The 22,357-nt window shown below is 54.6% G+C and overlaps 1 protein-coding gene across 1 annotated transcript in view; it reads right to left on the bottom strand.

The window, feature by feature from the left end:
• LOC124464537 (myosin-9-like) overlaps positions 1 to 21,772 on the bottom strand; it is a 33,863-nt gene extending 12,091 nt beyond the window's left edge. Inside the window, 22 exon segments of the mRNA XM_047016425.1 lie at positions 1,946 to 2,106; positions 2,386 to 2,455; positions 2,545 to 2,666; positions 2,802 to 2,989; positions 5,073 to 5,124; positions 5,126 to 5,188; positions 5,308 to 5,481; positions 6,002 to 6,175; positions 6,492 to 6,653; positions 6,655 to 6,764; positions 6,865 to 6,960; positions 7,050 to 7,065; positions 7,067 to 7,194; positions 7,392 to 7,490; positions 7,603 to 7,666; positions 7,837 to 7,929; positions 9,314 to 9,334; positions 9,840 to 9,933; positions 10,071 to 10,098; positions 10,219 to 10,375; positions 12,063 to 12,394; positions 21,529 to 21,772. Coding sequence (XP_046872381.1) covers positions 1,946 to 2,106; positions 2,386 to 2,455; positions 2,545 to 2,666; positions 2,802 to 2,989; positions 5,073 to 5,124; positions 5,126 to 5,188; positions 5,308 to 5,481; positions 6,002 to 6,175; positions 6,492 to 6,653; positions 6,655 to 6,764; positions 6,865 to 6,960; positions 7,050 to 7,065; positions 7,067 to 7,194; positions 7,392 to 7,490; positions 7,603 to 7,666; positions 7,837 to 7,929; positions 9,314 to 9,334; positions 9,840 to 9,933; positions 10,071 to 10,098; positions 10,219 to 10,375; positions 12,063 to 12,389 — 2,399 coding nt within the window. The 5' untranslated portion in view covers positions 12,390 to 12,394; positions 21,529 to 21,772.
• Between the last annotated feature and the right edge of the window lie 585 nt (positions 21,773 to 22,357).

The raw sequence follows: 22,357 nt of genomic DNA, 5'->3' as shown, positions 1-22,357 counted from the left end.
TCCTCCTCCTGTAGGGTTTAGAGGGGAGCATGTCTCCTCCTCCTGTAGGGTTTAGAGGGGAGCATGTCTCCTCCTCCTGTAGGGTTTAGAGGGGAGCATGTCTCCTCCTCATGTAGGGTTTAGAGGGGAGCATGTCTCCTCCTCCTGTAGGGTTTAGAGGGGAGCATGTCTCCTCCTCATGTAGGGTTTAGAGGGGAGCATGTCTCCTCCTCCTGTAGGGTTTAGAGGGGAGCATGTCTCCTCCTCATGTAGGGTTTAGAGGGGAGCATGTCTCCTCCTCCTGTAGGGTTTAGAGGGGAGCATGTCTCCTCCTCCTGTAGGGTTTAGAGGGGAGCATGTCTCCTCCTCCTGTAGGGTTTAGAGGGGAGCATGTCTCCTCCTCATGTAGGGTTTAGAGGGGAGCATGTCTCCTCCTCCTGTAGGGTTTAGAGGGGAGCATGTCTCCTCCTCCTGTAGGGTTTAGAGGGGAGCATGTCTCCTCCTCCTGTAGGGTTTAGAGGGGAGCATGTCTCCTCCTCATGTAGGGTTTAGAGGGGAGCATGTCTCCTCCTCCTGTAGGGTTTAGAGGGGAGCATGTCTCCTCCTCCTGTAGGGTTTAGAGGGGAGCATGTCTCCTCCTCCTGTAGGGTTTAGAGGGGAGCATGTCTCCTCCTCCTGTAGGGTTTAGAGGGGAGCATGTCTCCTCCTCCTGTAGGGTTTAGAGGGGAGCATGTCTCCTCCTCATGTAGGGTTTAGAGGGGAGCATGTCTCCTCCTCCTGTAGGGTTTAGAGGGGAGCATGTCTCCTCCTCCTGTAGGGTTTAGAGGGGAGCATGTCTCCTCCTCCTGTAGGGTTTAGAGGGGAGCATGTCTCCTCCTCCTGTAGGGTTTAGAGGGGAGCATGTCTCCTCCTCCTGTAGGGTTTAGAGGGGAGCATGTCTCCTCCTCCTGTAGGGTTTAGAGGGGAGCATGTCTCCTCCTCATGTAGGGTTTAGAGGGGAGCATGTCTCCTCCTCCTGTAGGGTTTAGAGGGGAGCATGTCTCCTCCTCCTGTAGGGTTTAGAGGGGAGCATGTCTCCTCCTCCTGTAGGGTTTAGAGGGGAGCATGTCTCCTCCTCCTGTAGGGTTTAGAGGGGAGCATGTCTCCTCCTCCTGTAGGGTTTAGAGGGGAGCATGTCTCCTCCTCCTGTAGGGTTTAGAGGGGAGCATGTCTCCTCCTCCTGTAGGGTTTAGAGGGGAGCATGTCTCCTCCTCCTGTAGGGTTTAGAGGGGAGCATGTCTCCTCCTCCTGTAGGGTTTAGAGGGGAGCATGTCTCCTCCTCCTGTAGGGTTTAGAGGGGAGCATGTCTCCTCCTCCTGTAGGGTTTAGAGGGGAGCATGTCTCCTCCTCCTGTAGGGTTTAGAGGGGAGCATGTCTCCTCCTCCTGTAGGGTTTAGAGGGGAGCATGTCTCCTCCTCCTGTAGGGTTTAGAGGGGAGCATGTCTCCTCCTCCTGTAGGGTTTAGAGGGGAGCATGTCTCCTCCTCCTGTAGGGTTTAGAGGGGAGCATGTCTCCTCCTCATGTAGGGTTTAGAGGGGAGCATGTCTCCTCCTCATGTAGGGTTTAGAGGGGAGCATGTCTCCTCCTCCTGTAGGGTTTAGAGGGGAGCATGTCTCCTCCTCCTGTAGGGTTTAGAGGGGAGCATGTCTCCTCCTCCTGTAGGGTTTAGAGGGGAGCATGTCTCCTCCTCCTGTAGGGTTTAGAGGGGAGCATGTCTCCTCCTCCTGTAGGGTTTAGAGGGGAGCATGTCTCCTCCTCCTGTAGGGTTTAGAGGGGAGCATGTCTCCTCCTCCTGTAGGGTTTAGAGGGGAGCATGTCTCCTCCTCCTGTAGGGTTTAGAGGGGAGCATGTCTCCTCCTCCTGTAGGGTTTAGAGGGGAGCATGTCTCCTCCTCCTGTAGGGTTTAGAGGGGAGCATGTCTCCTTACTTGCGAGCCACGTATCCTCGGCACCAGGCCTGGAAGCTGATGATGACGTCAGTTATCTTCATGTCCCTCTCCTCCTCCAGGTGAGCCAGGACTCCGGCCCGGAAGAACACCTTGCTCTGGCCGATCCGGTACAGGTTAGGATCCAGCTCCAGGGTTTTGATCTGAGACACAGGGAGGGGTCACACAGGAGAACACAGCTGGAGATCTCCTGACGGTTTGTACAGCTGGCTGAAGAAATCTGAGGGGTTCTAGAGCAAGTTAGAGGTATATGAGGGGTTCTAGAGCTAGTTAGAGAGATCTGAGGGGTTCTAGATCTAGTTAGAGAGATCTGAAGGGTTCTAGAGCTAGTTAGAGAGATCTGAGGGGTTCTAGAGCTAGTTAGAGAGATCTGACGGGTTCTAAAGCTAGTTAGAGAGATCTGAAGGGTTCTAGAATCTTACCATGAGCACGCAGGCCTGCTTGCCGTCCATGAAGCCTTTGGGGATGGAGTTGGGGGTCAGGATCTCATACCTGCCACACACACACACGAATTAGGACCAGATCCTCTGTGTGAGAGTATGTGTGTGTGTGAGAGAGAGTGATTGTGCCTGTGTGTGTACCTCTGTCTGAACTCCTGGAACACGATGCGGTTGGGGAAGCCCTGCCTGCAGATCCTGATGCCCTCCAGCACCCCGTTACACCTCAGTTGGTCCAGCACCAGGTAGGGTTCCAGCTTCCCAGCCTGGGGGGAGAGACTGGTCAACACACACTCACACAAACCTACCTACACCCTCCCACACCTGTCCTCTACAGAACCAACAGACATTAAAACTCCCTTCTCCACCCAGCCTGCCACGGCATTGCCACGGCAACCCACCTTCTTCTCGTGGTTGGGGATGATGCAGCGGACGAAGTTGGGGTTGGTGTTCCTGAGCGTGGCCATCAGCTTGGACAGCTGCTCCTTGTACAGCTGGCCCACCGTGCGGAACATGCCCTTACGAGTCTTAAACGCTCCCGGCATCTCCGACATGCCCGCCACCTTGTCCAGACCCACGATCCGGTCCACTGAGGGGGGAGAGGAGAGAGGCTGAGTGTGTGGTCAGGGGGGGGGGGGGGGATCAGGCTGCACAGAGACACCACCCAGACACCACAGTGCTGCTGGAGGAAAAGTTCTCTCTCCTCGACCAGCAGAGGAGGAGGGAACATGAGGCTGGTGACACACACACTGGTGAAGGAGGGGGGGGGGAGCAGGGAGGGGAGCAGGGAGGGAGGGGGAGGAGCAGGGAGGGGGGGGGAGCAGAGAGGGAGGGGGAGGAGCAGGGAGGGGGGGGAGGAGCAGGGAGGGAGGGGGGGGAGCAGGGAGAGGGGGGAGCAGAGAGGGGGGGGAGGAGCAGGGAGGGAGGGGGGGGAGCAGGGAGAGGGGGGAGCAGAGAGGGGGGGGGGAGCAGAGAGGGGGGGGAGGAGCAGGGAGGGCAGGGGGGAGGAGCAGGGGGGGGAGGGGAGGAGCAGGGAGGGCAGGGGGGAGGAGCAGGGAGCAGAGAGGGGGGGGGAGGAGCAGGGAAGAGGGCAGGAGCAGGGAGGGGGGGCAGGAGCAGGGAGGGGGGGGTCACAAAATGCCAGTGAAGCGTGAGGGAAGTCACACCAACAAAATGGAACAATGCAGTGTGTGTGTGTGTGCGTATGTGAGGAGGGTGTGTGTCTGTGTGTGTGTGAGAGTGTGTGAGGAGGAGGGTGTGTGTGAGGTGTTCCTGTGGTGTTGGTGAAGACAAAACCAAACCCATGCAGTATATACCCATTGCTGTAGTACCCATGACCAACACCAGGGGGAACTATTACACAGGGGAGAGAGCAGAGGTCATGAGACGCTGAGGGAGTAGGAGCTGGCTGGTCCTAACCCTAACCCTGACTGACTGACTGACTGGCTGGCCTTAACCCTGACTGACTGACTGACTGACTGGCTGGCTGGCTGGCTGGCCTTAACCCTGACTGACTGACTGACTGGCTGGCTGGCTGGGCTTAACCCTGACTGACTGACTGACTGGCTGGCTGGCCTTAACCCTGACTGACTGGCTGGCTGGCTGGCCTTAACCCTGACTGACTGGTTGGCTGACTGGCCACAGGTTAACAGTCTGTCGGTACAACTTTACAAACACATAAGATACAAACATCATCGTCATCGTGGGGAAATGAAAGGAGGAGGGATAAAGGGAGGAGGAGGAGGTCACCTGGTAGGATAGCAGGAGGACAGAAGGAGCAGGAACGGAGAGAATGTAGACATGAAAGACAAGTCACCTGAGTCTGAGTGGAGGAAAGGAAAACGCTGATAGAAATAAGCTCTCTGACATCTGAGCACCTCTAGAAAGGGAGGGGAGGGGACAGGGAGAGGGGAGGGGACAGGGAGAGAGAGAGGGGGACAGGGAGAGAGAGAGAGGACAGGGGACAGGGAGAGGGGACAGGGAGAGAGAGAGGGGACAGGGAAAGAGAGAGGGGACAGGGAGAGAGAGAGGACAGGGAGAGAGAGAGGGGACAGGGAGAGAGAGAGAGGACAGGGGACAGGGAGAGGACAGGGGACAGGGAGAGGGGACAGGGAGAGAGAGAGGGGACAGGGAGAGGGGAGGGGGACAGGGAGAGAGAGAGGGGACAGGGAGAGAGAGAGGGGAGGGGACAGGGAGAGAGAGAGGGGACAGGGAGAGGGGAGGGACAGGGAGAGAGAGAGGGGACAGGGAGAGAGAGAGGGGACAGGGAGAGGGGAGGGGACAGGGAGAGGGGAGGGGACAGGGAGAGAGAGAGGGGACAGGGGAGAGAGAGAGGGGACAGGGAGAGAGAGAGGGGACAGGGAGAGAGAGAGGGGACAGGGAGAGAGAGAGGGGAGGGGACAGGGAGAGAGAGAGGACAGGGAGAGAGAACGAGAGAGAGAGAGAGAGAGCGAGAGCAAAGTAAAATATCTCGAAGTGACAGCAATTGAGAGATGGGCCAGAGAAGACAGGAATTACGGAGAGAAGAGTGGATCAGACACCAGGTGAAACAAGACAGAGAGATAGGTAGAGATAAGATACCAGATGACAGGTCACCAACATGGTCGAGTTTGACCCAGCTGTCCAGCATCAATTCATGTATAGAGCCCCGCATCACTTCCTGTATAACTCACCGTCCTTCCAGAGCTCAGAAACAAACTTGTCTGTTGATTGGTTGAGCAGTGTGGGCCACGTTGTCGTTTAGAGGGTCCATGTTCTTCATCAGCCACTCATCTGCCTTGTAATCCACCTGACAGGAAGAGGAGGGGCTTAGTCACCCACCACTACGCTAGGAACCTTGGGAAGGGGAGTTGTGACCAGGCCTGAGGACCAACCCAGAGAGAGGGTTTGTAAAGTGAGTGCGTGTACCTTCCCAGCGTAGTGCAGGATGCAGAAGTCAGCCTCGTCCTTCAGTTTCTTGGGCTTGTGGAACTTGGGGTGTGTTCCCTGTTCCTGGAGAACCTTCTCCACAAAGCTCTTATCTGTGGCTTTGGGGAACCAGCACTCCTCATCCAGCAGAGCCAGGATACCTGGGGGGCTGGCCTACAGACAGGGGACAGACAGGGGGGTCAGACAGGGGACAGGGGGGCTGCCCTACAGACAGGGGGTCAGACAGGGGACAGGGGGGCTGGCCTACAGACAGGGGGGTCAGACAGGGGGCTGGCCTACAGACAGGGGGGCAGACAGGGGGCTGGCCTACAGACAGGGGGACAGACAGGGGGGCTGGCCTACAGGCAGGGGACAGACAGGGGGGCTGGCCTACAGGCAGGGGTCAGACAGGGGACAGGGGGGCTGGCCTACAGACAGGGGACAGACAGGGGGGTCAGTAAGGGGGGCTGCCCTACAGACAGGGGGGGTCAGACAGGGGGGCTGGCCTACAGACAGGGGGTCAGACAGGGGACAGGGGGGCTGGCCTACAGGCAGGGGACAGACAGGGGGGGCTGGCCTACAGACAGGGGACAGACAGGGGGGCTGGCCTACAGACAGGGGACAGACAGGGGGTCATACAGGGGGGCCAGACAGGGGGAGAGAGAGGGAGGGATAGAGACTCCCAGAAACTCACAGGTTTCTCGATGAGGTCGATGCAGGGCTGCAGGTCCAGACCAAAGTCGATGAAGCTCCACTCGATGCCCTCCCTCTGGTACTCCTCCTGCTCCAGGATGAACATGGTGTGGTTGAACAGCTGCTGGAGCTTCTCGTTGGTGTAGTTGATGCACATCTGCTCAAATGAGTTCAGCTGTGGAGGAGAGAGGAGGGGAGAGAGAGGGAGGGGGAGTCACCAAACAGAAGACAAATGTCAGGTTAAAGACATGCTTCAACATAACACTGCATCACACCATCCCTCCCTGTCTCCCTCCCTGTCTCCCTCCCTGTCTCCCTCCCTGTCTCCCTCCCTGTCTCCCTCCCTGTCTCCCTCCCTGTCTCCCACCCCCCCCACCCCTTCACTCCCTCCCCCCCCACCCCTTCACTCCCTCCCCCCCCACCCCGTCCCCCTCTCTCTCCCTCCCCCTCCCCCTCTCCCACCCCCTCCACCTCTCCCCCCCCCCTCTTACATCGAAGATCTCAAAGCCAGCGATGTCCAGGATGCCGATGAAGGAGGCTCCTTGTCTCTTGGTCTTGTCCAGAGCCTTGTTGATCCTCATGACCAGCCAGCGGAACATCCTCTCATACGTGGCCTTGGCCAGCGCCTCCACCGCAAACTCTGCCTGCTCCTGGGGTCTGGGCCTTCTGGACGTAGTCACGACCAACCTTGATCCTGGGGGACAGGATGGCCCGGGTGAAGTCTGTCACACTCATCCCCATCAGGTGGCACACCTTCTGGGCAGCTGGGGGGGGAGGGCACCAGGTCATAAAGAGAGTAGAGAACTGTAAATATGTCATCTCTCACGTGTATACCCATGTGTGTGTGCGCGCGCGTGTCTGTACCTGTGTCGTCGGGCATGGAGGCCTGGTCAGAGTGGCGTTCCTTCTTGAAGCTCATGTTCCCCAGCTGGAGCACCGAGGACACCACCTTCAGCATCCCTGCAGGACGGGAGGAGTACTGCAGTCAGACACACACACGCACACCACTCTTCCTACCTCCCCCCCTCCTCCTCCTCCTCCTCCTGTACCTATCTGCTCATCCTCAGGTATCCCCCATGATGGTCATGGCATCGGTGGTCTCAGTGAAGAGATCCTTGTCCTGCTGGCCAGGGATGGTCAGGTTCCCGTTGGACATGAAGCGGTAGCTGCTGTAGCTCTCCAGACACAGCTCCGCTGGGGAGGGGGGGGAGGGGGGGGAGGGGGGTTTAAAACACATCCCACAGCCCTGTACTCCTAGGATAGACTGATTAGGCAGGGAGTCTGTGTCTCCCTGTGTGTGTGTGTGTCCCTGTGTGTGTGTGTGTGTCCCTGTGTGTGTCCCTGTGTGTGTGTGTGTGTGTGTGTCTGTCTCCCTGTGTGTGTGTGCTCACAGCGTAGCTTGTCTCCAGCTCCAGTCAGCATGTAGTAGAAGATGTGGAAGGCCCTCTCGTCTTTGGCCTGTCTGATGGCACGAGACTTCTCCAGCAGGTCTGGGGGACGGTCAAGGACTCTAGCACTGTGTGTGTTTGTGTGCGTGCGTGGCTGTGTGTGTGTGTGCGTGCCTGTGTGTATTCAGCTGTGTGTAGACAGTATAAAGGATACAGGTCTCGATGTTGGCTCCAACGATGTATCCGTTCACATCAAAGTTGATCCTGATGAACTTTCCCTAGAGACAGACAGACTCAGAAAGGATGTACACACAACACACTACCCCCACGCTTCATGTTTCACTGGAACTAAACACACCACAGGAAGTAAAACCTGGTAACTAAGGAAGTCCTCCAGGTTATGGAGGCGAGGTGGGCGTGCGAGTGAGGGAAGCGAGAGCGTTCTTACAAAGCGAGAGGAGTTGTCGTTCTTGACGGTCTTCGCGTTCCCGAACGCCTCCAGGATGGGGTTAGCCTGCAGCAACTGCTTCTCCAGCTCCCCCTGCAGGACACAGGCGGAACAGCAGCCCTGTCACACAGCAGCCCAGGCAGACCCCAGGCCCCAGGCCCCAGGCCCCAGGCCCCAGGCCCCAGGCCTGCAGTGGGAGCTGCTGATGTGTGGCGGTGCATTGTGGGAACTCCAGATTCATAAGGAGGTCCTAGCAGAACACCGTGGCTCCAAGCCAGGTGGTAGATGCCACACACAGCTGACTTACCTCAGTTGACAGACCCATCACATGCATGCAGAGGTGAAGATGACCACACATACTTTAATCAACATATAGACCACACACAGTGTAACCCAACATGGACTAAGCAAACACACACAGGCCTGGACATCACACACAGCTGCACCCACAGTATTAGGGCCCAAACCTCATCCACAAACCACCTTTAGGACCCTTGTTGGTGACCCTTCACCTTTGACCCCGACAGAGAAGACTAAAAACATGCAGCCTCCTTTGACCCCTAACCCTCCAACAACCCCTAACCCTAATCCTCCTACGACCCCTAACCCTAACTTTAACACTTAACTCTGGGAATATGACTTAAACCATAGAAGTCTAACTGTAAACATTACTCAAACAGCTAGGAAATAAAACACTGCTAGCACATCTTCCATTTCTAAACACCACCAAGACTGCTTGCACCGCTAACACTGCTAGCACCGCTAACACTGCTAGCACCGCTAACACTGCTAGCACCGCTAACACTGCTAGCACCGCTAACACAGCGCTAGCTCTGCTAGCTCAGGCAGGATTGGATGGTCAGAGGTCTGTTTGAGCAGGAGGGAAGAGGCAACAGTGCACAATGACCAGACCTCTGAACACACACACACACACACACTCCTGACATACAAGCACACACACACACAGATACACACACAGATACACACGCAGTGTCCAGAGAATCAGAGCAACAGATGCAGTCTTCATCCAGACCATACTGGGATCAGAGGTGTCGTGCTGAACTTCAGCTTCACACCCCTGTCAGGGGTCAGAGGTCATCTTCAGTACCCCTCATTACATCACCAGCCTCTGATGGCAGTCTGGTCTGGCTGAATGACACACAGCAAGTTCATTGACATACTTCCTTCTAGATCCCAATTGGCTGATAGGACTTGAGACCCCTGACCTTTTGACCCTCTATCCCATCACAGCAGAAGGCAGGACACAGGGGGGAGGGGGAGGGAGAGGCGGGGCATCCCAATAGTCTAAGAAGCCTCACTAGGGGTGAGGAGAGGGGAGGGCTGTACTGAAGAGTAGTGGGACACACCCAGGAAAGTAGGGAGTGGGGGAGGGAGCGAGGGGAGGGGGTGGGGCCGGGGGTGAGGACGGCAGCGTGTAGGAGAGGTGGAGAGAGGGATGGAGAGATGGGTAACTCACATGTGACAGGAACGAGCTGTTCTGTTGGCGGGAAGAGAGAACACACAACCTCAACAGGACTGATGGACACGAGACAGGAGAGGACCAGGTCTATAGGCCTCTAGTTCAGAACGGGATGCTAACTTGAAGCTAGCATGAAGCTAAAGTGAACCTAATGTGATGATAATGTGAAGCTAACATGAAGCTAACATGGAGTTAGCATGATGCTAACAATAGCTCTCCTAGAGAAACTCCTTTGTGACAGATGGTCTGTGCAGCCAACCGTTTTCACACACACACTAACTCCTCTTCTGTTCACTCACTGAGTACCAAGAGTCATGGAGGGGGGACACTACAGTAGCACTGTAGAGAAGGTTAGAGGAGAGGAGAGCAGGGTAGAGGAGAGGAGAGCAGGGTAGAGGAGAGGAGAGCAGGGTAGAGGAGAGGAGAGCAGGGTAGAGGAGAGCAGGGTAGAGGAGAGGAGAGCAGGGTAGAGGAGAGCAGGGTAGAGGAAAGGAGAGCAGGGTGGCTGGGTGACAGTACAGACCTGGTCTTTCTTGGTCTTGTGGGAGGAGGCCACATGGGCCAGGTACTGGATCACCTTCTTTGTGTTCTCAGTCTTCCCTGCTCCAGACTCCCCCCTGATGGAGGGAGGGAGGCGTGGAAGGGGAGAGAGCACAAATGTTATTAATACAATTACTAAATATATAAATAGTGAAAGGTTATCCTCAGAGAGATGGTGAGCATGATAAAGGTTTAATGTCTGATCAAAACTGACGTGCAGAGGATGGACTGATCTTCACGGTCTGTGAGGAGAGAGAGAAAAAAGAGTGAGAGAGAGAGTTTAGTCCAGGATTCAAGGGCAGTTTTATCGTTGCCTACCCTTAATTATGAGTCAGGGGTCAGGGTCAGAGGTCAGGGCTCACCTTGCATCATGCTCCTGTAGGCCGTGTCGGTGATGGCGTAGATGTGGGGGGGCATCTCGTGCCTCTTCTTGCCCTTGTACATCTCCACGATCTCCTCAGAGTAGATGGGCAGGTTCTTGTAGGGGTTGATCACCACACAGAACAGCCCAGAGTACGTCTGCAACACACACACACCATCATCATCATCATCATCATCATTCCCTGAACAAGTCACACACACACACACCCACCCACACACACACACACACACACACACACCCTGAACACTTGTGTTTCATGACAAAGTGAAAGTTGTGTGCGTGTATTTTATTCAGTAAAAGGAGAAGTGTGTGATTGGTTGGTTGCAGCCAAGATGAAGACAGAACATTACTCAGTATCTCCTCCTCCCTCTCCTCAAAACTCTGAATAAACTCTGCATGCCTCACCCAAAGCTCCCACTACTCGACCCTCCCCCTCTCCCCAGTCCCCCTCCCACCTCTCTCTCGTTCACCAGCCTCCAGGGCAGCGAACCCAGGCTGGAAAATACAACCTCACACCCACTCCTCTCCCTCTTTCCTCCCACTCTCTAAATCATCTCTTCCTCTGGCCTGGATATCTGCTGTGTGTCTCTGTTCATCCCTCTCTCCAGATTTCTCTGCTACATTCCTTCCTCCCTCTGTGCCCCAGTCCTGGCCTGGTACTGATCTGGTCCCTCCCCCTCCCCCTCCCCCTCCCCCATGGAGGGACGGGGGGGCTGGGGGGGCTGTGTTGACTTGACCTAGCCAGACACAAATGCCCTCCAGGCAGTAGGTAGCAGGCAGTAGTTAACAGGCAGTAAGGGGCAGGCAGTAAGGGGCAGTAAGTAAAGGGTAGGCAGTAAGGGGCAGTAAGTAACAGGCAGTAAGGGGCAGTAAGTAAAGGGCAGGCAGTAAGGGGCAGGCAGTAAGGGGCAGTAAGTAAAGGGTAGGCAGTAACAGGCAGTAAGGGGCAGTAAGTAACAGGCAGTAAGGGGAAAGGCTCCTAGCCCCCACATAGATGATGGTATTAATTATGAGGCAACAATAAACTACATTCTACAACATTCCAAATGCAACTCTGACTGAAACACTCAGCTGACCCTCCTCCCTCCCTCCCCAGCCCCCCTCTCTCTCTCCCCCCCCCCCCTTCTCCCTTTCCAGGAGAGGTTTGTTCCTGGTAGCTTCCTGTTTACTGCAGAACTCTAAACAGAGAGAGGGAGGAGAGGAGGGAGGGAAGAAGAGAGGAGGAGGGAGGGAAGAAGGGAAGGAGAGAGGAGGAGGGAGAGAAGAAGGGAAGGAGAGAGGAGGAGGGAGGGAAGAAGGGAAGGAGAGAGGAGGAGGGAGAGAAGAAGGGAAGGAGAGAGGAGGAGGGAAGGAGAGAAGAGGAGGGAGAGAAGAAGGGAAGGAGAGAGGAGGAGGGAGGGAAGAAGGGAAGGAGAGGAGGAGGGAGAGAAGAAGGGAAGGAGAGAGGAGGAGGGAGGGAAGAAGGGAAGGAGAGAGGAGGAGGGAGGGAAGAAGGGAAGGAGAGAGGAGGAGGGAGAGAAGAAGGGAAGGAGAGAGGAGGAGGGAGGGAAGAAGGGAAGGAGGAGGGAGAGAAGAAGGGAAGGAGAGAGGAGGAGGGAGGGAACGGGACAGCACCGGGAAGAGGAGGAGGAGGAGGTGTGTGTGGAACCAGGCCGAACAAGGAAGGAGATGACTCATAACCTTTGTCTTCAAAACAGTATGTCTGGTTTCAGGTTACCACAGAGACTAGAGATAACGGACATAGGGAGGACAGACAGAGAGTGACAAACTGTGTGTGCGTGCGTGTGCAAGTGTGTGCGTGAATGTGTGCGTGCACAAACTCACGTAAATGAGTCCAGAGTAGTATCTCTCCTTCAGGTTGTGCAGGACGGACGCTTCGTTCAGGCAGGTGAGCTCGGCCATGTCCTCCACCTTGCTGAACTTGGGCGGGTTCATCTTCTGGATGTCGTCCTTGTTCACCTTCACCTTCTTCCCGGAGTCGGCCAGCTCCACGGTGCAGTCGTCGCCCCGCTCCTCCTTCACAGAGCCGGCCTCAAAGCCCAGGCGCTCCGACGGCACCCACACCAGCTTCTTGGTGGCCCAGTCAGCCTGGGCCAGGGGGTTGTTGACCATGTTGCGGTCCACATACAGGAACTTGTCAGCATCTGTCATGGTGGCTGAGGGAGGGAGAGAAAGGGGGGGGGGGGGGGGTGAGTACTGGGAGGGTTACAGAGTGTGTGTGTGTGTTTGTCTGACCAGACAGACCAGAGTCTTGAGGAATGCAGCTCTCAGGTTAGAGTTCAGGGTCAGGGGTCAGTCTTGTTGACACTGGTAGTCATGTTTCTACAATATTACACTGCTCACCACCCCTCCACCCTCAGGAAGGTGGAGGAGCAGGTCTGTGGGCGCCTGTGAAGCCATGGGACACTGCTTGTATGATGCTTGATGAATGGCAGGAGAGAGAACACTGTGTGCTTCTCCCAGCTCCAGGGGATCTGGGGGAGGGGGCTGTTAGAGGGCAGGAGTGAGAGCCCTGGGTGTTGGGGTAAAATAAGAGATTGATGGACCATGAGGAGGGGATATATGTGAGTGAGTGAGTGAGTGAGAGAGAGATAGAGAGGGAGAGAGAGAACTTGGCTGTAGACACACTTCTCACGACCCTCACACACACAGCTGACTTTCATCATCACCCCCCTCTCTGTTTATCCAGGACAGAGAGAGAGACCCACAGGATCACATTCTTCCAGTACCTTCATCACTGTGGCAGAGAGCAGAGACATTCCACACATTCCTGTTCCCTGTCCTTCACCTCTCCTCACCCCTCACATCCCCTCCTCACCCCTCTCCCACAGTAACAGATCTCTCAGAGTAACAGGTCTCCCACAGTAACAGATCTCTCACAGTAACAGGTCTCCCACAGTAACAGATTTCCCACAGTAACAGATCTCCCACAGTAACAGGTCTCCCACAGTAACAGGTCTCCCACAGTAACAGGTCTCCCACAGTAACAGGTCTCCCACAGTAACAGGTCTCCCACAGTAACAGATCTCCCACAGTAACAGATCTCCCACAGTAACAGGTCTCCCACAGTAACAGGTCTCCCACAGTAACAGGTCTCCCACAGTAACAGATCTCCCACAGTAACAGATCTCCCACAGTAACAGGTCTCCTACAGTAACAGGTCTCCCACAGTAACAGGTTTGAGGTGTAATCTTGTTGTTTTCTTAGGTTTGTCAGAAACAAGCAGAGCAGGAGCACACCCTGCCAACTCCAGCACCCAGACTCGGCTCTGTGTGTGTGTGTGTGAGGGTGTGTGAGAAAGAGTGTGTTGGATGAAAACAGTTGCGAAATCAACAACATAAAAACAATCTGTCAAATAAACCACAGTAACACCCCCCATCTGCTGCTAAGCACAAAAGGCCAGGGTCTCTCTCTCTCTGTGTGTCTCTCTGTGTGTAGAGAGTATTGGTACAGAGCCAGGGTCTATGAAGGAGGTGCGTAGTGAGTATTGGTACGGTGCCAGGGTCTATGAAGGAGGTGCGTAGTGAGTATTGGTATGGGGCCAGGGTCTATGAAGGAGGTGCGTAGTGAGTATTGGTACGGGGCCAGGGTCTATGAAGGAGGTGCGTAGTGAGTATTGGTACAGGGCCAGGGTCTATAAAGGAGGTGCGTAGTGAGTATTGGTACAGGGCCAGGGTCTATGAAGGAGGTGCGTAGTGAGTATTGGTACGGCGCCAGGGTCTATGAAGGAGGTGTGTAGTGAGTATTGGTACGGGGCCAGGGTCTATGAAGGAGGTGCGTAGTGAGTATTGGTACGGGGCCAGGGTCTATGAAGGAGGTGCGTAGTGAGTATTGGTACGGGGCCAGGGTCTATGAAGGAGGTGCGTAGTGAGTATTGGTACGGGGCCAGGGTCTATGAAGGAGGTGCGTAGTGAGTATTGGTACGGGGCCTGCTCTGACATGGATTGCTGTGTTCCTGGGTGACACAGTCCCAGCTCTCCTGAGGCAGGCAGCAGAGCATATTGACACCCAGTCAGTCTGCTCTGTCTGACCAACGAGACTATCTGCCTCTACACCACAGCACAGCACTGAGATCAGCACAGACTGCTGATCATTACTACAGGGCAGCCCCCATCTCCCTAGTTCTACACACTACATCCACACAGGAAGTGAGGGTGTTCTACAGAATCCTGCCCCTACAGGAAGTGAGGTAGTTTGCAGGAACATGAATAGATCTGTCAATCAGCTACTCCCTCCTTCCTTCACTTCTCCAGCCCCCCTTTCCGCCTCTCTCTCTAGGAGGGAGAGGAGGGGGGAAGGCTGTAAAGGAGCAGAGGAAATGACAAAGAGAGAAAACTATTTTGCCATTTGTGGAACTTGTTGTGTGAATTCTGGCTGGGATTGTCAAGAGTAGGCCCTGTGGAGACGAGAGGAGGACAGGGAGGGAGGAAAGGAGGTGGTGGGGGAAGAGGGGGACAGGGAGGGAGGAAAGGAGGTGGTGGGGGGGAGAGGGGGACAGGGAGGGAGGAAAGGAGGTGGTGGGGGGGAGAGGGGGACAGGGAGGGAGGAAAGGAGGTGGTGGGGGGGAGAAGGGGACAGGGAGGGAGGAAAGGAGGTGGTGGGGGGGAGAGGGGGACAGGGAGGGAGGAAAGGAGGTGGTGGGGGAAGAGGGGGACAGGGAGGGAGGGAAGGAGGTGGTGGGGGGGGAGAGGGGGACAGGGAGGGAGGAAAGGAGGTGGTGGGGGGGGAGAGGGGGACAGGGAGGGAGGAAAGGAGGTGGTGGGGGGGGAGAGGGGGACAGGGAGGGAGGAAAGGAGGTGGTGGGGGGGAGAGGGGGACAGGGAGGGAGGAAAGGAGGTGGTGGGGGAAGAGGGGGACAGGGAGGGAGGGAAGGAGGTGGTGGGGGGGAGAGGGGGACAGGGAGGGAGGAAAGGAGGTGGTGGGGGGGAGAGGGGGACAGCAAATCACCTCAGAGTACTAGACCAATAGAACCAGCAGTATAGAGTACGTGACCACTAGAACCAGCAGTATAGAGTACTAGACCAATAGAACAAGTAGGATACAGTACTAGACCACTAGAACCAGCAGTATAGAGTACTAGACCACTAGAACCAGCAGGATACAGTACTAGACCACTAGAACCAGCAGGAGGATACAGTCCTGGTAATAGAGGTTTACTATGTTAGTCTCTTCTCCTCTCAGTGCTGACAAGCCCAAAACACCTTGACTGCTGCTGCCGCCAACACGCCCACCATGCTGCTGCTGGGGCTAGGGCTGTTCAGACTGGTACTGGGGCTGTTCAGACTGGTACTGGGGCTGTGCAGACTGGTTCTGGGGCTAGGGCTGTTCAGACTGGTACTGGGGCTGTTCAGACTGGTACTGGGGCTAGGGCTGTTCTAGACTGGTACTGGGGCTGTTCAGACTGGTACTGGGGCTGTTCAGACTGGTACTGGGGCTAGGGCTGTTCTAGACTGGTACTGGGGCTGTTCAGACTGGTACTGGTGCTAGGGCTGTTCAGACTGGTACTGGGGCTGTTCAGACTGGTACTGGGGCTGTTCAGACTGGGGTTAGGGCTGTTCAGACTGGGGTTAGGGCTGTTCAGACTGGTACTGGGGCTGTTCAGACTGGTACTGGGGCTGTTCAGACTGGGGTTAGGGCTGTTCAGACGGGTTAGGGCTGTTCAGACTGGTACTGGGGCTAGGGCTGTTCTAGACTGGTACTGGGGCTGTTCAGACTGGTACTGGGGCTGTTCAGACTGGTACTGGGGCTAGGGCTGTTCTAGACTGGTACTGGGGCTGTTCAGACTGGTACTGGGGCTAGGGCTGTTCAGACTGGGGCTAGGGCTGTTTAGACTGGTACTGGGGTTAGGGCTGTTCAGACTGGTACTGGGGCTGTTCAGACTGGTACTGGGGCGAGGGCTGTTCAAGACTGGTACTGGGGCTGTTTAGACTGCTGCTGGGGCTGTTCAGACTGGTACTGGGGCTGTTCAGACTGCTGCTGGGGCTAGGGCTGTTCAGACTGCTGCTGGGGCTAGGGCTGTTCAGACTGGTACTGGGGCTGTTCAGACTGGTACTGGGGCTAGGGCTGTTCTAGACTGGTACTGGGGCTGTGCAGACTGGTACTGGGGCTAGGGCTGTTCAGACTGGGGCTAGGGCTGTTCAGACGGGTACTGGGGCTGTTCAGACGGGTACTGGGGCTAGGGCTGTTCAGACTGGTACTGGGGCTGTTCAGACTGCTGCTGGGGCTGTTCAGACTGGTACTGGGGCTGTTCAGACTGCTACTGGGGCTAGGGCTGTTCAGACTGCTGCTGGGGCTAGGGCTGTTCAGACTGGTGCTGGGGCTGTTCAGACTGGTACTGGGGCTGTTCAGGCTGGGGCTAGGGCTGTTCAGGCTGGGGCTAGGGCTAGGGCTGTTCAGACTGGTACTGGGGCTGTTCAGACTGGTACTGGGGCTGTTCAGACTGGTACTGGGGCTAGGGCTGTTCAAGACTGGTACTGGGGCTAGGGCTGTTCAGACTGGTACTGGGGCTGTTCAGACTGGTACTGGGGCTAGGGCTGTTCTAGACTGGTACTGGGGCTGTGCAGACTGGTACTGGGGCTAGGGCTGTTCAGACTGGGGCTAGGGCTGTTCAGACGGGTACTGGGGCTGTTCAGACGGGTACTGGGGCTAGGGCTGTTCAGACTGGTACTGGGGCTGTTCAGACTGCTGCTGGGGCTGTTCAGACTGGTACTGGGGCTGTTCAGACTGCTACTGGGGCTAGGGCTGTTCAGACTGCTGCTGGGGCTAGGGCTGTTCAGACTGGTGCTGGGGCTGTTCAGACTGGTACTGGGGCTGTTCAGGCTGGGGCTAGGGCTGTTCAGGCTGGGGCTAGGGCTAGGGCTGTTCAGACTGGTACTGGGGCTGTTCAGACTGGTACTGGGGCTGTTCAGACTGGTACTGGGGCTAGGGCTGTTCAAGACTGGTACTGGGGCTAGGGCTGTTCAGACTGGTACTGGGGCTAGGGCTGTTCAAGACTGGTACTGGGGCTAGGGCTGTTCAGACTGGTACTGGGGCTGTTCAGACTGCTGCTAGGGCTGTTCAGACTGCTGCTAGGGCTGTTCAGACTGGTACTGGGGCTGTTCAGACTGGTACTGGGGCTGTTCAGACTGCTGCTGGGGCTAGGGCTGTTCAGACTGCTGCTGGGGCTAGGGCTGTTCCAGACCCAGGCAGACCCAGGCCAGGACAAGGACAGGTTATCGACGGGTGCATCAAATAGCCAAGTCAGTGTTCCCAGCTGAACTGGTTCAGCCAGTTAGGATATTAGATAATCATTATATAAGCACTTAACGGTAGAGGAGGAAGTGTCAGTTTAAATGACAGGTTGACAAACTTTCACTGATAAGAAAGATCACACTGCCCTTATTTACCTTCACTCAACTGCACACCTGTCAGTCCCTGCCTAAGAATCAGAGTCAGGGTTATTGCCAAGTTACAAACACAAGGAGTTTGCTGTGGTGGGTTGGTGCATACAAGAAACATAGACGTCCAAGTATAATATAATAAAGATATGACAGGCCAGAGACAGGGCACTGCAAGCAGGGGTCAAAGTTCACTGACTCAATGTGAAACTTGGCTGGAGATAAGGCAGGGAAACCCTATCATCAGAGGCCACGCTAAACACACCAGATGTGCATGTCTCACAACCTTCCCAGCTCAAAGTCTACTCTAACACAGCCGCAACTCTCCCTGCCTGGGTTCCTGTCTTTCTGTCTGTCTGTCTGTCTCCCTCTCCCTCTGGTCTCTGCCTCCCTCTCCCTCCCTGTCCGTCTCTCTCCCTGTCTGTCTCTCTCCCCTCCATCTGGTCTCTCCCTCCCTCCCTGTCTCTCCCTCTGGTCTCTGGTCTTTTCCAGACTGTGGAGCCTAACCCTAACCCATGACATCATCCACTGTGGAGCCTAACCCTGGCTGCCTTTAATAAGCACCTGGCCTCACCTAGCCTCTACTGGCCACAGCCTCTACTGAGCCGAGTTTGTTTGTTTGGAAGCCTCGTCACGGAAGAGTCATTTCCTGGTATTGTTGCATTGAACACGAGCCTGCAGGTGCTCCCTGATGGAGGGGGAGGAAGGGGGAGAAAGGGGGAGAAAGGGGGATCAGGCCTAATGAGCTAATGAGGGAGAGGGAAATGGAGAGAGGTTCTGAGAGTTAAGATGTAGGAAACTAAGACTTTCAGAAAGCAGATAGGAAGGCCAAGTGAGCAGGGAAACAGCTTGCCAAGCCAGCCTTTCAGATGGACCCAAGTCAATCAAACTGTTCCCCTCACACTGGAAACATTTAGGACCTGAAAACAGACAGACGCTGAGGTATTACTGTTGTGGCAATGAAACAGGAGAGCTAGCTGACTGACTAGCTAGCTAGTGTTCTGGTTGACTAGCTTGCTGGCTGAATGGCTGGTGTCTGGAAGGATGAGTGACTGACTAGATGGATGAGTGACTGACTAGATGGATGAGTGACTAGCCTTAGTGGGATGAGTGACTGACTAGATGGATGAGTGACTAGCCTTAGTGGGATGAGTGACTGACTAGATGGATGAGTGACTAGCCTTAGTGGGATGAGTGACTGACTAGATGGATGAGTGACTAGCCTTAGTGGGATGAGTGACTGACTAGATGGATGAGTGACTAGCCTTAGTGGGATGAGTGACTGACTAGATGGATGAGTGACTAGCCTTAGTGGGATGAGTGACTGACTAGATGGATGAGTGACTAGCCTTAGTGGGATGTGAGTCAGACAGACCAGAATCTGCTCAGATATGTGGAGACTGTCCTGTCTGGAGGACAAGTAGGGATGCTGGAGGAGAAGGAGGGGAGAGAGGAGAAGGAGGGAGGGGAGGAGGAGAGTAGAGGGGAGGAGAGAAAGAGGAGGGGGGGAGGAGGAGAACAGAGGAAGGGGAGGAGAGGAGAGGGAGAGGAGCCAGTTATGACAGTATAGTTGTTTTGAGTATTCTAGTGGGATCTGTTTTCCAACAAGGGATGAGGAGAGGAAGGAGGAGAGGAATGGGGCTGTCCTGTCCTGCAGCCAGGTGTGTTATGTTGCTATTGTGTTATGATATCTCCTCCCCCCCCCCCCCCCCCCTCTGAGCTGAACGTCCAGCCAGCCAGTCTGCCAGTCAGCTGGTCAGCCAGCTAGTCAGCCAGTCAGCCAGCCGGCCAGTCAGCCAGCCAGTCTCTAGCTCTTACATGCTAGTGGTGATCATATGAGCTTGGGGCCCTAGACCTCACCAGCTCTTGTAGACAACAGGAAGCTACAATACCATGTTATTTCCTGTCCCTCAAGTCACACAGAAATCAAAGAAAGCACACTTGTCATGGCAATACATCACTGGAATAGGTACAGCTCAGTGGTAGAACATGGGGATGGGTATAGCTCAGTGGTAGAACATGGGGATGGGTACAGCTCAGTGGTAGAACATGGGGATGGGTATAGCTCAGTGGTAGAACATGGGGATGGGTATAGCTCAGTGGTAGAACATGGGGATGGGTATAGCTCAGTGGTAGAGCATGGGGATGGGTATAGCTCAGTGGTAGAGCATGGGGATGGGTATAGCTCAGTGGTAGAACATGGGGATGGGTATAGCTCAGTGGTAGAACATGGGGATGGGTATAGCTCAGTGGTAGAACATGGGGATGGGTATAGCTCAGTGGTAGAGCATGGGGATGGGTATAGCTCAGTGGTAGAGCATGGGGATGGGTATAGCTTAGTGGTAGAACATGGGGATGGGTATAGCTCAGTGGTAGAGCATGGGGATGGGTATAGCTCAGTGGTAGAACATGGGGATGGGTATAGCTCAGTGGTAGAGCATGGGGATGGGTATAGCTCAGTGGTAGAACATGGGGATGGGTATAGCTCAGTGGTAGAACATGGGGATGGGTATAGCTCAGTGGTAGAACATGGGGATGGGTACATCTCAGTGGTAGAGCATGGGGATGGGTATAGCTCAGTGGCTTTGGATAAAAATATTGCTAAATGAGAACGTTATATACATTATTTTATATCCTTCAGTCATCACATTAATGTACTCGTCCAGCCAGCTTCCTCTCATTACAGCAGCTGCAGGCCCCGGCTCTAAACCCGTCCCAGACAGACAGGGTTTATTTATACAACCATGTAACATCTAAACCAGGTCATGTCTTCCAGCTGTGACACAGGGACACGAACACTCCGCCGTGACTGTCTCCGTTCCGCGACTGCAGCCAAACCCGCGCCGACGGCACAAACATGGGTAATTTACCGCGACTTCACAGTTTCGGAGTTTGAGATTAGTGAAATCAAAAGGGCGTGCGCGCATTCCCGTAAGTCAATTTCCTTCCTGCCTGTTACCGCCGTGATCTACACACAGTTCACACCGAGCAAACAGCGACCATGAAGCAGAAACACAGCCAAGGCCAGACTTTACACAGACCACTGGTGCCACGATACAGCCGTGTCATACGTGCGTAGCTAAGTAGATCATTGCTGAGAAAAGTGAATCAAGTTGAGTTCAATTAGCTACAAAAACTCGCGTCAGGAGCAATCTGTGTCGAGTCAGCCAGACCTAATGTTAACCAGACAAATCGTCACGGGTCCTGGTATGTCTAGTTGGGAAATGCACACAAGACTTGAGGAATGACGCAAATGTGTGTGCAGAGGAACGAGCAGTGTGGAGTTTGTAAAGCGAACTGATCAGTGAGTGACGTAATGCTTTTCTCAAGAGTCTCTTCCCAGCTTAATTGCTCACTCCAACTGCCTGTCCTGGTCTGGCCACACAAGCAGACACTCACACACATCAAACAACATCAATACAGACATTCCTACAAGTCTAACTAGTTCCAAGAACGCACTTCCAATGCGTTTTCGCCCCCCTCTCCCTCGCAGTTCAGTCGCTGCCTCTCGTTCTGCAACTCATTCAAGCAAATCACTTCCTGTAGCTAACTTAGCCCAGCTAGCTGCTCCCTCGCTACGGCTGCTGCCGCGGCCCGAACCTGCGGAACGATACGGTGTGTCGGTTGCGAGGAGAACATAAGTTACAATGAAACGGCTAATGCTGCCGATAATGATTGTGTCGAGTATGGATTGTGAAATGTTACATTCAGTTGCAAGTAGAAAAAAAGTTACTTACTACACATTAACGGCTAAAATAAATCTGAGTTTGATACCACCCAGCGAGCGGTGATGAAGTTGCAATTTTGGGTTCTTCCTGGTTGGCAACGCTTTAGCAGCTAACGTTACACAAGTAACGGACACAGCAAATAAGCATGGATAATTGATGAAACAGGCAGATAAGATGTAATATTACCTGCGAAGATGATGCAGACGCTTTTATCGGTCTCTAACTACTACTGGTAGATCTGTCGTCGGTCTCCGTGTCGCCGTGATACAAACTCCCTTGCAATCGAGTGCAGCTTTCTCAAAGACTTCGGAATGCTCGGTTCAAACTACACTGTTCGTTTCCTCCCTCTCTTTCTCTCCCTCCCTCACTCTATCGTTTTTTTTCCTTTCTTTCTCCCTCCCTTTCAACTAGTTAAACTCTCTGCGTTGTCAAACGGGGTGCGGTCCAGGGCAGGACAGGCCAATATGGAATGTTCCCACCCGCTCAGCCTCTCTCAGCCAATCAGAGCATCATGCTGCAATCATCCTACCAATCGAGAAGTTCGAGGGGCGTGTTCCGGTGAAAATCGTAGTGCCACAGGGCAACAAAAAATAAAAACTCCGAACTTGAAATAGTCGAGAGGAGGAGGTCCGAGATGAGGTGCTTGTTAATGGAAGTGGTATGTGCATGGTAAGGATTTTCATGACCATATAAGTACTAGTGAGTGTGAAGGATGGTCTGAATCATCCGGTCCTATACAGTCACCAGGACACTAAACAGACTCACCGCTGTTGATGATGAGAATATACAATATGTCTCACTTCTATTGTCTACTTTGAGGAAATACATTAACAACTGTCAAGCCCATTTCACATGGATTGAAGACAAGGTTATACGAATACAAATGTGTATTTGACTCGAACCAGCCCCTTAAGAACAACACTGCAGCATGTTTACTAACGTCACAAGTGCCAACAAGCTGTCTCACTGCTGGGGCTAGAGATACTAACAGACAGACAGACCCAGGCTGGTGAGG

Source organism: Hypomesus transpacificus, unplaced genomic scaffold (genome assembly GCF_021917145.1).
Source record: "Hypomesus transpacificus isolate Combined female unplaced genomic scaffold, fHypTra1 scaffold_369, whole genome shotgun sequence".
NCBI lineage: Eukaryota > Metazoa > Chordata > Actinopteri > Osmeriformes > Osmeridae > Hypomesus > Hypomesus transpacificus.
The sequence above is the reverse complement of the archived record's forward strand: the minus strand, read 5'-3'. Positions and strand labels throughout refer to the sequence as shown.